The sequence below is a fragment of the Gopherus flavomarginatus genome, chromosome 3 (genome assembly GCF_025201925.1).
Source record: "Gopherus flavomarginatus isolate rGopFla2 chromosome 3, rGopFla2.mat.asm, whole genome shotgun sequence".
Classification (NCBI taxonomy): Eukaryota; Metazoa; Chordata; order Testudines; family Testudinidae; genus Gopherus; species Gopherus flavomarginatus.
Genome location: NC_066619.1, coordinates 187,058,199 through 187,072,010, shown reverse-complemented (window position 1 = coordinate 187,072,010; position 13,812 = coordinate 187,058,199). Strand labels below are relative to the sequence as shown.

Sequence of the window (13,812 nt, the reverse complement as noted above, 5' to 3'; positions counted from 1 at the left end):
GATTCTCTGGAGTAGTCTCAAGACAGTGTTGCCTATTAAGAATGGTCTCTGGCACAAGTTTCAAAATAGGTTTCAAAATTTTGATGCTCACAACAAAAACAAAAAAACCCAACTAGTTCCTTACTAAAATTTTTGGAAACATATTATTGGTATTAGTGGTATCATCAGATAATACATTGTGGTATTTAAAGCAAAGCATCTTCATCATTAACGTCTTAGACACATTAACCAGCGTGTTTCAGTACTTGACTTTTTTTTTTAAATAGACTAAATAGCTTTTTTGCATATAAATAAATACTGGGCAAAGTTAAACACTTTTATTCTCAAGAGATGAAATAGTAAAATACTATACTCAAAACAGACTTGTCTGGGAGGAGTTACTTTAGTTGCTATTTATGGGGTCTGGAATTTTTTTTTTTTTAAAACACAAATGAGCATGCACTATTCAAGAAGTACAGTTTATGAGCCTTTTACATGAATTCCTGGTTTCTAGTAGAACATTACACACAGCTGAAGCTTACTTAAAGTCTTCAGTATATACCACAGAAACAGAGGAGGCAAATCTCCACCTACTCTTGCATGTCCAATCATCACAAACATAGTCCATCCCCCCTTGCTAGAAACCTCAATATTTCATAGCCAGGAGAGGAAGCAGTAGAACAAGTAGCAACAAGATGGGGGGGGGGGAGAGGGAGGAAAGACTCCTCATATCACCCTCTTTTATCCTCCTCCAGACAACCTCCTCTTCCATATCCTCTAGTCCCTCATACTCATTCCATCATCTGTTCTTAGGGGAATAGCTTCTGAACACGGCAAACCACTGCAATGTGAATTGCGCGTAAACTCATCTGTTTAAATGAGATCTTCAGAGACCAAATACCGAGGTATCAGAGGGCAGAGAAATCCCACTGGGTCTCAGAAAAGGCCTCCTTCAACAGTCTATAAAACGGGTTCCTACCACCTCCCGGGACCAGAGATGACAACCAAGAAATATCACTCGACCAGAACCCCCACCCCAACCCTTCACCAGCTAGCCTGTCACAGAGGTGGGAGACAGGGAAAGGAGCGCAGAGGAGAATGGAGCAAGAGGAGGCGGCGACCGGGAGTATGAAGAGAAGCGGATGAATGAGCAGGACCTAATCTTGCCATTGATACCGCGCTGCTCCAGCAGATCCCGGGCACGGACACAAGCACCCGGCAGCCGCTGCCACTCCCCGCCTCGCTCCCCCCGGCCACGAGGGGCTGAGAGCGACCCGTTCCAGGCCCGGGGGCAAGAGAGGCTCTGGCCGGCACGGCAACGAACGGGGATCTGCGCGCTGGGGCTTCTCAAAGCGACTGTCGGAGCCCGCTCCGAGGCCACGCTGACGCGCCCTGTCCTCGGCGGGCGAGCACTGAGCAGGTGGGAGGGCGCCGGTACCCACGAGAGGGGCCCGGTACGCACGGCGGGGGGGGGGGCGAGAGCGGGTGGGGACCGGTACGCCCGAGGGGACGGCGTGCGGGGCCCGGTACGCACGGGGGGATGGGGCCGGTACTCACGGGGTGCAGCGGTCGCTGTACTCATTGGCGATGGTCTCGATGCCGCCGCTCCGCGCCACTGCGACGTAGCAGTTGAGGAAGCCCAAGTCGATGCCGACCACAGACATGACTGCGCCCGGTGCCTTCCGCTCCCCGCGGGCCTGTCGCTGCAGCGGTCTCGGCTGCCGACACCGGCTCCAGTCCCTGCCCGTCGCGCTCCCCACTGCGGAGCAGCAGCCACCAACCGGCAGTTACTCTCCTCTGCGCAAGCGCGCTGCGCTTTCCGGTGGTGACTGCGCGAGCCCCCGACGGACCTTCGGCACTTTCCGGACAGACTCGGGCTGAGGCGGCTCCGGCCGACATGAGTTCGAGAAAGATCTGGAAAGAGGAGGAGGGAGCGTTTGTATAAGGGCGACATCGTGTGGCCACACAGAAGTACTGCTGCTGCCCTACCGCCCTGCGCGTCTAGCCGCGCCGTCCCTCCGCCCACCCGCTTAAAGGGCCAGCACCCAAAATAAAGGGGCTGTTCTGCAAGGGAATTGCAGTTAACGATGGGCTCTTCTTTAGCGTATAGCTGGACTGCTCCCCTTGCATAATTAAATTAAAATCGGACGGTGTATTAGTGGGTCACAGATAGGGTGCTGGCATGGATCCGTGATTTTCCACGACCTCTGTAACTTCTGCTGCTTCTGTGGTAGCCCCAGATAGCTGTTGCCCCTAGGCCCAGCCCCCTGGAGCACAACCCCCCCTACATAGTGCCTGTCCCCAGTAGCACACCCACCATGGCTCCCTCTGCAGCAGTGACCTCCCAGAGTGTCCCTTGCAACAATGCCCCCTCCCCCCATTTATTTAGGGGTATTTAGAGTATAAGTCATGGACAGGTCATGGCCCTGAATTTTTATTGCCTGTGACCTGTCCATGACTTTTACCAAAAATACCCTTGACTAAATCATAGCCTTAATCATCATAGCATAAAACACAACATTGCCAGCTGTTAACACTTTACTGGGAAGGGGTGCTCTATGGTGCTATATTAAAGCTCCAGCTCCTGAAGTCATGTGAAGGGCTACTAGGATGAGCCGAGGAATGGAAAATCTGTCTTATGAAAGGAGACTGAAAGAGCTTGGCTTGTTTAGCCTAACCAAAAGAAGGCTGAGGGGAGACATGATTGCTCTTTATAAATATATCAGAGGGATAAATATCAGGGAGGGAGAGGAATTATTTAAGCTTAGTACCAATGTGGACACAAGAACAAATGGATATAAACTGGACACTAGGAAGTTCAGACTTGAAATTAGATGAAGGTTTCTAACCTTTAGAGGAGTGAAGTTCTGGAACAGCCTTCCAAGGGGAATAGTGGGGGCAAAAGATAGATTTGGCGTCAAGCCTAAGCTTGATAAGTTTACAGAGAGGATGGTATGATAGGATAGCCTAATTTTGGCAATGAATTCTTTGATTATTAGCAGGTAAATATGCCCAATGGGATGTGAGATGGGGTGGGATCTGAGTTACTACAGAGAATTTTTTTCCTGAGTGCTGACTGGTGAGTCTTGCCCACATGCTCACGGTTTAGCTGATCACCATATTTGGGGTCAGGAAGGAATTTTCCTCCAGGGAAGATTGGCAGAGGCTCTGGAGATTTTTCGCCTTCCTCTGCAGCATGGGAAACAGGTCACTTGCTGGAGGATTCTCTGCACCTTGAGGTCTTTAAACCACCATTTGAGGACTTCAATAACTCAGACATAGCTTAGGGGTTTGTTACAGGAGTGGGTGGTGAGATTCTTTGGCCTGCATTGTGCGGGGGTGGGGAGGGGTGTCAGACTGGATGACCATAATAGTCCCTTCTGACCTTAAGTCTATGAATCTATGATTATGGGAGGTGCTCAACTCTCTTTGGTTTTTCAGTACATTGTTAGTCCCCATGTTTGCAGAGGAGAGATTGAAAATATGACATCATAAAAGTTTAAACTCTAGGCAGCAAATGAAAAGAACCCAACATTTATTCCTTTTTTAAAATCTCATGATTTTCTTTTTATTTGACTCATGATTCTTGAACACTTGCGATTAGCTCATGCATTAATTAACATTATCTTATATACATGCTAGACTATGCTATTCTGTTATGTCTAATTTTATGCCCATGATCTTCCAACTGACTGTGGGGGAACAGGGGTTGTTTATATGCCACGGTTGCAGAATTTATGTTAATAAATATGTAGGCTAGAGCATAAAACAATTAAATATAATGCTTTGTTAATTTATTGCAACATAACATAATTTATATAACAATCCAGTATAATTACTATTAGATGAATAATTAAGTATGATTAATGTGATTGTCATCATTAATTATGATTAATATATAGGTTCGTACTACATAGCCACCTTTCATCTGAAGATTTCAAAGTGTTTATCCAATGTCAATTCGGTTTAGATTCACAACATCTTTGCAAAGTACAATAGGTAAGTATTTAGTCCCTACTTTACCCGTGAGCACAGAGAAGTTACAGGTTTGGGCACATAAGGTACTGAGCATCTCCTGTAAGATTCAGAGCAGAGCATTCTCATCTCCAGCCAAAGAGACTTTAGGAATCTCAGCACATTTCACGATAGGGTGCATCGGGCTGTAGCTCTCTCTGATTGAGAAACACACTTAAGCATGTCTGTAAATGCTTTGCTGAATCAGGGCCTAATTCCCACTCACCTTACTCATATAAGTGACTCACTGTCTTCAGTTAATCTGTTTGTGAAAGAAAAGCAGGGAAGCCCAATTTAGCTCTTAGAGAGATAGCACCATGCCGTCAGCAGCTGCAACCAATTTAAAATTCATATGCATTGGTTCATATGTTGCACAAACGACCACTTCCGCTAGCATCATATAGAAGCCCATCATGTGTATAATCATCACTGTATAGATACATATATCCACTAATGTGCCCTAATGCTGTCTGCAGGAATCCTCATTTCCATAAATATTTGTTTAGTTGTCCATTTTATTCAGACTTCAAACAATTCACTCCATTTTAGTGATGTTGATATCTGTGCTATCAGATCATATCATGTTTGGCCACTAACTTTACTTGATCATTAAACTTAGTCATATAACGCCACATTTTGGTCAACGTGCCTGACAATTATGGAAAACTATTTGCAGTCTAGAAGCCATGCCCAGATTGTTACCTCCTTCTTTATTTTCCTTTTCTGTATAGGGAGTGGGAGACTACATATCCATATAATGGGTACCCTTTTATGTTTTTTCTGAGATTATTTCAGTTGTGCAAGGCAATTCCAAATCCTGCAAATTTTATTTATAGGATGGTAAAGTCCATAAATATCTTTCAGGTCCTGAAAAATGTAACCTCCTTCTGACATAAAAAACCATTATGATATTTTGACACAATGTGATGTTTCAGTGTGACACTACCATGTGCAAGTTTGTTCTACTAGAAAACCTCCAAATAAATAGAAACAATTGTGTCCCAATCAGTGATTTGATTATCCTCCTCCCCCACCCATCTTCCTCTGCTTTATATCCCACCTAAGGAGCCAGTTCCTGAGCCAGCTGGGGCCATGAGAGGGGCCCTGGGCAGCCAAGCAGCACCAGGGTTCCTCCAAGCCACTGACCCAACTGGGAATGTGAGAGGGGCTGAAAGCAGCCAGGCAACCCCAGGATCCACCTACCCAATCAGCACGGGATCTTCCTGACTGAGTTCCCCATTGGTGGAGCTGAGACAGTTGGAAATGGGACTGAAACTGAAAGAGCTGGAGGACCGTGAGAGACAGTGGCAGCATGAACTGGTGATGGTGGAGCTGAGAAGCAGAGAGACCCCTACAGTGGGCCCAGAGTGGCTAAGCCCACAGGGAACTCTGATATTAAAGTGCTGCCTCAGTTTAAGGAAGGGGATGATACAGATGTCTTTCTTGCTGCCTTTGAGAAGGCCTGCAATGTGCATCAGGTTGACTCTGCAGACAGGCTTTGGCATCTCACCCCTTTACTGAGTCCCAAGACCATAGAGATGTTCAACTAGATGGATGAGATGGAAGCAGGGGACTATGAAGTGTTCAAACAAGCCCTGCTGCGCAAGTTTGAGCTGACCCCTAAGGCATACAGGAAAAGGTTCCAGAGGGCACAGAAGACCCAGGGGGATGACCTATCTGGAACTAGTCATGCTGATAGGGGAAATACACCAGCAAGTGGCTGAATGGAGCCTCCCCCGATGGAAAAATCAGAGGTGGAATATGTACCGACTTTATGGGAAAAGCTTGCTGGGCTCATGAACTTGGCTGGGGAGAATTTGGCCAGGGCCCAAGGGAAGCAAAAGGTCTGGTACAAACGCTGAGAATGTGCCCACTCCTATGATACCAGGGACCAGGTGATCTTTCTCATGAGAATGAGAACAAATGCAAACTACAGGCTGCCTGGGATGGGCCCTTTAAGGTCATCAAGCAGCTGAAGGAGGTAAACTATGTAGTGAAACCCTTGCGGCCAGAGTTGGGTACTGGTACAATGAGAGTCTATGAAAATGTTACATTTCTTCTGGGACGATTAGAGCCTCAATAGCTGAACACATCTTTATGAAACTTATTCAACATAAGAATGGCCATTCTGGGTCAGACTAAAGATCCATCTAGCCCAGTGCTCTGTCTTCCAAAAGTGGCAAATGCCAGGTGCTTCAGAGGGAATGAACAGAATAGGGAATCACCACATGATCCACCCTATCACCCATTCCCAGCTTCAGGCAAACAGGCTAAGGACACCATCCCTTTCCAACAGATTTTGCCATTTAAAGCAGATTCACCCAGTCCTTTAATATCATAAAGACATGTATATATGCTGGACATGGACATTAAAGAAGCACTCTTCTACAAATAAATGGAACAACTTTTACATTTCAACCTTTCTTGTATGACTCTCAGGGCCAAATGTTTAACAGACCTCCTTAAAGGCCCTCTCAACATTTGTAGGCAGATTTATTTGCATGGCAAAGTGGTCAGTTACATGTAGTTTCTGGATTTGCATAAGACTTTATGCAAATGCCAAGGTTTGGCCTAAAAGACTTGTTAGCTAGCACACAAACAGGAAACTAAAACCTACTTCTAAAGCAGATAGGCAATTTATTTACTGGCTTTGAAATATTGGCTGAACCTCTTCAGTATCTACTGCCTGTCCATTAGTCCTTCCCGGAAGGTCAGCAACAATAATATCCACTTTTATTAATAAAATATTTGAATGCCAAGAAGGGACACCATCAAAGTGAGTTGTCTTAACTCCCTACAACAAGTTGAGAGGAAAATAATTGGTAAAGAAAGTTTTGTTTTATACTTCCAGGTATGAACAACAGAAGAGGGAAACAACTCCCCTGCCCAACCCAGATGAAGCCCTGGCTGCAGAAATACAAGCCTTTACCTTCTACTCTACTTCTCTTCACTTAGCCCAATCTAGATGAAGCTTCAACTGGTCCAGCATGCTGGAACAACTCCTGACAGCATCACCATAGCTACAGCTTATTATACCATGTTCAATACACTGCAGTGTCTTCTGAGTGCAGGATTTGCTTTGAGGTCCTATCCTTAATCTATAAAGCCCCAATAATGTGAGCAAGATCCAGGTCCAGCTTTAAGGTGATTCAGCTGATTCCCTGGAATCAGGCCCCACGCCCCTAAGAGGGCCCCGCAATGTCCTGAAGGAGCTGCCGCTGAAGTCCCGCCACTGTCTTCGGCAGCAGCTCAATCACTGCTGCGGAGGAAGGACCCTCTGTCAAAATGCTGCCAGAGGCACAGGCAGCCGATTGAACTACTGCCAAAGCCCCAGCACGGTTGGCGGCAGCTGCTCAATCGTTGCTACTGTCTTCAGTGGCAAGTCCTTCCTCCATGGCAGGAATTGAGCTGTCGCCGCAGACAGTGGCGGGACTTCAGTGGCAGCTCCTTCAAATTGGATTCTGTGGTGCCTAAAGCTGGCCCTGGCTAGATCAGGGGCTCTGTGCAACCCTTCAAGAACATACCAATCCACACAAGGAATATGGCTGACAGGGATTGGGGGTGGGGGGGAACAAAAAACAAACAAACAAAAAAAAAAAAAACACACCACACTCACTGCTCAAGTTATAACTTTCCTCGGGAGCTGAGAGCCCTCACCTGTGGAGCATCCCTCTGATGGAGATCAGGAAGAGCTCATATTTTACAAAATAAAATGCTGGAACATCCTTGAAGGCCTGCCCCCAATAGAGGACAATGGGGCAAACTTCAAAATGTGTCCCATTCCATAAATACACAATACATACCATAGGGCTTATTTTCTATACACCAATGAACAATTTATATAGGTGGCTAACAATTATTTTTTTAAAGTACTACTGTGATGGTTGTTTTATTCATGGCTAGGTAGATACATACTCTGCAGCAGCTGGACACAGCTCCAGCTGCACAATTACCCACCTAGTCTTCTATTTTGTGAATTAGACTGAAGGGATGTGATCCTTTATTTGGGTTTATTTTCTTGTTTGGGGAATCACCGCTTGCTATGCCAGTGAGCAAATGAGTCAGGTGATCTCAGGTTCCTGTATGTGTATGGAATAGGTACATGCATGTATACAAATGAACTGATGTTTGCATGGATATGTTCTGCTTCACCCAACCCCACCCCTACTTTTTGGCTGTCCAACATCTTGATACTTAGCATCTTGAGAGTGACAAACACAAGCAGTCCTGAACCATGCAGGTCATGACCTCAGACAGGTAGCGAGCTGTTGAAAAAGGAGTACGAGAGAGCATATCATTACAAGGAAATTTAATTTACACAGTTTTTGGAGGGAGTAGCTAAATAGGAGCTAAATAGGGGCTAATGAAACAGTCATTTAGACATACATGTGTATCTGGTTGGATGGTCTCCACACTATGCTATTTAACTCCCTCTAGCAAGACTTCCCAGGTATAAATGCCAAGCTCTGAAAAGAGGAAGAGTTCTGATCTTAGGTTGAAATAATCTTGGGAAACGTAGTTCAGCAAGTGACTACAATCATTTTGATTAGCTGAACTGCAGCATCAAGTCTTCTATTATCCTGAGCTACAATGTAGCAGAACTACTCTACCTACACATTCCTTCTGCCTTTGAAGAATGCAATTAGGGCACTGACAAACACTTAGCGTCAGATTTTCAAAAGGCTAGAATGGTAGGAGCTGGCAGGTATGGAGCACTTTTGAAAGTCTGGCCACTTCACTAGAGCACCCAAATGGGAACTGAGCTCTTGAAAATGCAGCAACAAGGCATCAATTCTGCTACAGCACTCACCGTTTAGTATCTTATTAGTAAAGTTTCCCATGGAAATCAGGGGAACAACTCATGGAATAAGAGTACTGCTCAGTGAAAGTAAGAGAGGGGAAGCCAGCCCTTAATGCACAGAATGTGCCTTTTCTAGTTTAGAATTTAATTTATTGTTCCAAGGAAGCACAATCTATGTAGAACAAAACCCACAACAAAAAACCCCACACAAACACACAACCCAATTTGGTCAAGGCCAGGAGCTAAGTAAATTCAAATCTTAGCAGCACAATTAGTTCAATGACTTACCAGCAATACTTATCCCATCCAAAAGAAGTTGTAAGAAATCTTTGATTTCATTTTGTATGACATTTCTTCCAAAGGAATTATGAAATATGGAAGTAAAGATCTCAAATGGAAGTAAAGATCTCAAAAGCAAGTGCAATCTAGAGTGATTCCCCCACTCCCTTAACCTTGTGTCCAATATGGACAAAGTAAACCACTTCATGTTAATTTGCTGCGGAAAGAATCCCTTCTGCAGATAGGGGTCTGGCAGCACATGTTTTCATTTAATATAAGAGTGGCCAAGGACAGTCATTCATTTACTGTTTGCCAAAGGTGCTATCATCAGTGAGACTGCCTTTGAAGGAAGGAGGAGCTGGATGTAGACTTGGGCTGAGATACAGTGCATGCAATAAGGTGTAGGAAAAGAGAGCACGGACAAGGAAAACTACAAAGATATAGTTTCAGACATGCTGCAGTTAAAGTAATGTAAGGAAAAAAACATTGTTATGGTATACTCACCACTATGCACTTCCTCATGGCCAGACATGACATCAGTGTCCTTGTGGGTAGCAGCCCTTGTCAACAGTCACTCTGGGGCTGTGGTGGTTTCTTTCAGATAACTCATCCCTCCAGCCAGTGTACAGTCTTTAGTTTGGATAGATGACCCTGGAAGGAATGGGCTAAAGTTCAAAGCGATCTTAACAGAAATAAAAAAACTTCCACCTTCTCCACAGCTCTTCTTCAGCAAGATCACATTCAGCCTTCAGCCCACCTCGCTGGACTCAGCTGCCCTTGTACACCACTTCCTTGGGGCTGGTAGGGGAATCCAGTCTCAACCTCAGTGCTGGGTTAGAGCCCAGGGTCTGTACTGCACAGCTAAGTCAAATCCTCTATTCATATTGCAGTTTTCCCTGCACTATTTCCTTCCTCACCTCTTTACTTCCCTTCTAGGTCTCCCAATCTGTTCCCTGGCTATTCAGGGTACTTCCCTGCTCACTTGAGATCCTGAAGGCACCTTTTGACTCCCTGCATTCTCTTTCCTCCAGCCCATCCTCAACTGGGCCAATTCAATAGTTAAACCTGGAATCACCTAATTTCTCTCAGGTGGGGCCCATTCTGTAATCGGGGCTGGCTTAGTCAATCGTCCCTGTGGCAGGGCAAAGACTCACCAGCACAGCACCTCCTGCTAGTTGTCTTGGGAATTAGCTTTTTCCAGCCCAGAGCACCTTTTGCAGGCTGGTGGCTCACCTGCTGCTGGCACTCTGTGTCCCTCCCAGACCCTGGTGCCCTTTGCTCAGGGATTCTCCCCACTGCAGTACCCCCTCTCTCTGGGTCTCCCCTCCCTAGGGAACTCCCAACCTCCTATTCCCACCTTGCCTCAGTGGCTACTCTCAATCATTGTCTAGCTGCTGCTTTCTGGGGCAGACTGCAGTCTATAAACCACTCATCATTGGCAAGGGGGGGTTGGACCAGCAGCCTCTGCCTATATCTGGGCTGTTCCTCTGCAGCCCTAGTACTCTCTTGTGGGCCCTTAGCTTGGCCTGCAGCTTTGCTAGGCTGGAGATCCCCAGCTCCCTCTGCTCTTCCGCAGCCCTGCTCCAGCCTTGGTGCCCTCCTCAGCTTCCCAGGCAGCCAGGTCCTCTTCTCTCTGAAAGAGAGAAAGTGTCCTAGTCTCTGGCCCTCAGCCCTCTTTAGGACCAGCTGTGGCCTGATTGGGGCATGGCCCCATCTGTGGCTGCTTCCCCCAGTCAGCCTAGCTTTCCCCCACCCTAGCCCTCTGCAGGCCTGCTTTTAACCCCTTCAGGGCTGGAACAGGGTGACCACCCCACTACACACCCTCCCCCTTAAGAGCTCCCACCCGGGGGTGGGGGAGGTTCTACCTGCCTAGTTTCTCCCTCAGCTGGGCTAGCAGGACATACCTTTCCCACCACAGGTTCTCCAGTGTGAGGAGCAACCAACCTCACTCCTGAAGGGTTTGGGTGCCCACTGTAGCCTGCTCAGCTCCCACATGGGTTTCCCTTCCTGTCTGGGTCTCACCCATGGCCTGTCTCACTCCCATGTGTGTAGGGATTGATCCTGGCTGGCAAACCACCAGATAGTTAATCCCTGCAACCCCCCGTTACCCCCCCCTGATCTTAAGACCAGGCAAGTACAGCACTACATGCCTGAGTAGAATGAAAAACATAGCACGTCACGCTTGCAAGCAGCGGGTGAGAAGCAGGGAGATAAGGAAGATCCTCCGCCAGTAAGAAACAAGTAAACAAGGCTGTGATTTATGCTGATTCATGCTGACAATGTAACTAGAAAGAATAAAAGGGCTGCCACGCCGGCTGACGGGGCGCCTTCCTGAGCAAACAAGCTGTCTGTGTCTGGTTCCTTCCCGCATCTGGTGACCCCGACGTGATACCAGCCCTCCGTACCCACCGGCTGGCCAAGCCGTGGTGCACCTCAGTGCGTAGTCGCGCACTCCCTCGTGAGTATGGGGGGGGATTTGTCCGTGCAACAGAAGGCTCATACGACAGAGCTGGTTCAAGTACTCAAGGTAACCGGTCGCACGACAGCATCACAGCGACATGTGGAGGAATTGCTCCATGTGATAGAGGTTAAATGCCCTTGGTACCCCCGAGAAAGGAACTCTCGAGGTTTCTGACTGGCAAAATGTGGGCGAACGGCTCCTAAGGGAGCCTCGAGCGCCCATCCGACACATCTTGCTGTGGCAACATTGTGCAGAGGCAATCGGGCGTTTGCGAAAGGAGGCGCCCCCGCTTGCCTCTCCCACCCCTACCCCACCTCCCTCATATGTCACGGAGGTTGACACCCCAAGTCCTGCACTCAGGGCGACACCCCCTAGTCTAGCCCCCTCTGAGTCCTTGCTGTCGTCGCCCTCCCCCTTTTGCCCCCTCCGGCTCCGAGCGCAGTACAGGCTGCTTTCGGCCCCAGCTGGCTGTGAAGGAAAAAATATAGACAGAGGCGGAGCAAAAGGAAATACAAGTTACAGAACTGAAATTACGTTTGCAAAGCTTAACTGTCCAGTAAGACCCAACAGTGTGCCTTTGTGACCCTGGAGTCGGCTGCCACAGGCAGCCGACCTGGACTGGAATCTCTGAAAGAGACGCCGCAGGAGATTCCAGGGTGTAAGAGAACAGCCCTCCCAAGAGCAGAAGCATGTTGGAAATTCTGGACGAGCTGTATACAGGATAATCTCCCTTCCACCTCTCCCCCTCCTCTGAACATTATACACAGAAGTGGCCAGTCGGGACGTACCTGTGTAAGTATAAAAGGAGCTTCGGGCTTGGGGCATTAATATTTTCCTGAGTGATGTGGGAGCGTTCCCAACACTCTCCATTGTTGTTTTATTATTTTATTACTGAAGCTTTAAAATTCAGTCATATGGTGTGTTTTCTTTATCTTCCCCCAGCGATCCTGTAGTGTCAGCCTGATCACCTGACACGAGGGATAGATTGGTAACAGAAATTTGTCACAGTTTGGTGAGCAATTAAGAAAGGGGGAGCACTGCAGAATTTACACCATCTATTTGTTTTACCCTTGTTATTTTGTGTTTGCTTTGCTTGGTACTGTTGGTGCTATATGTTGAGAATTGCATGAGTAAAAGTATGCCTTAATAGGATAAGAAAATGCTATTTGGTTTTGGTTCTGTTCTGTTTAACCGGTTACTGTTGTTTTTCTGCTCTGTATACATTTGGGCGTTGGGAGTGTGGGCGGAACTGAACCTCTCGTTCGTAATTCCTTGGAGTGGAAGCCATGAGTGCGAGGAAGCTCTGAGGTTGAATTGAGATCCTTCTGTCCCGTCCCCTGTAGCGGACAGTGTATAGAAGTGGGAAAGTCTGACTTAGACTGTAATTCCCTCTGCGCTCTGTGTAATTTCTTTTTTCTGTTTAAGTGTCAGCAGACGGATGGGTGGACTCTAGGTAAACTCTCTAAAGGGGTTTGGATTTTTGTCCAGGTGGCAAGCCTCATGAAGGAGGACTCGGGTAGTCTTGTGAGTAAGAAGGTTTAAGGGAAAAGACCAGGAGGGGTGGGGGCTAGTTAAGAAGCCCACCCTCCTAGCTAAACTGGTAGTGGAACAAGTTGGTGCCCATGGAAGGGACGGTTCAGCAAGAAAAGCAGGATCGGGCCCAGGCAGGCAGGCAACAGAGAGAGAGATTGGAAAGCAGGTTGGAAAACTTTACGGGTGTAGTGGAAGGAAGGAGTCAGTAAGTGTAAGCATGGGGATTTCAAATACCCAGGACTTACTTGGCATGGTGATTTAAGTTGATAAAAGTGTCTGTTGGGAGACGAGCAAGTGATTTAAGGGAGAGTGAGAAGTTAACTCTGTAGTTGCTGGAGGAAACAGCAGTTGAACTTTGTAAAAATGCTAAAGAAAAGGGCTCTTGGTGTCTGCGGAATGTTTGTAAATAAATTTGGGCAAAGAAATTATTGGATTGCTATTATTTGGTTTGGCTATGAACAATTTAGTTAAATTAGCTGAAGAATGTATACAGTGTTATGTAATTGAAAACCTGGGCTGCTTATGAAACAAATATATGGAAATATGGGGTAATTCCTCTGTTTTTGCCTGAAGTCAACAAGGGTATTTGTATATTTCAAGCGATGATTGTCTGCCCAGAAGGGGTGGGTAGACCTCTGTTTTTTTGTCTTTCAGATAATCAGAGAAAACTGATGCCAGCTGAACAGCATTCAACGTATCGTGCATTTACTGGCACAACAGGAATTATGTTTTGTGTTCTATGTCC

At 46.8% G+C, this 13,812-nt stretch overlaps 1 protein-coding gene and 1 long non-coding RNA gene across 6 annotated transcripts in view; one reads left to right on the top strand and one right to left on the bottom strand.

The window, feature by feature from the left end:
- Nucleotides 1-13,812, bottom strand: part of HSPA4L (heat shock protein family A (Hsp70) member 4 like) — a 653,707-nt gene that overhangs the window by 60,699 nt on the left and 579,196 nt on the right. The window contains exon 1 of one of the 5 annotated variants that reach the window (XM_050946324.1): nt 1,537-1,796. The exons of 3 other annotated variants lie outside the window; for them this stretch is intronic. In XM_050946324.1, coding sequence (XP_050802281.1) covers nt 1,537-1,643 — 107 coding nt within the window. In that variant the 5' untranslated portion in view covers nt 1,644-1,796. Of the gene's footprint in view, nt 1-1,536; nt 1,797-13,812 lie in introns of those variants that run through there. One more of the 5 variants, XM_050946326.1, reaches the window with a different exon arrangement.
- LOC127047877 (uncharacterized) lies at nt 11,368-13,077 on the top strand. Its single transcript, XR_007773505.1, has 2 exons — nt 11,368-11,531; nt 12,126-13,077. It is a non-coding gene; the product is annotated as an uncharacterized LOC127047877 (long non-coding RNA).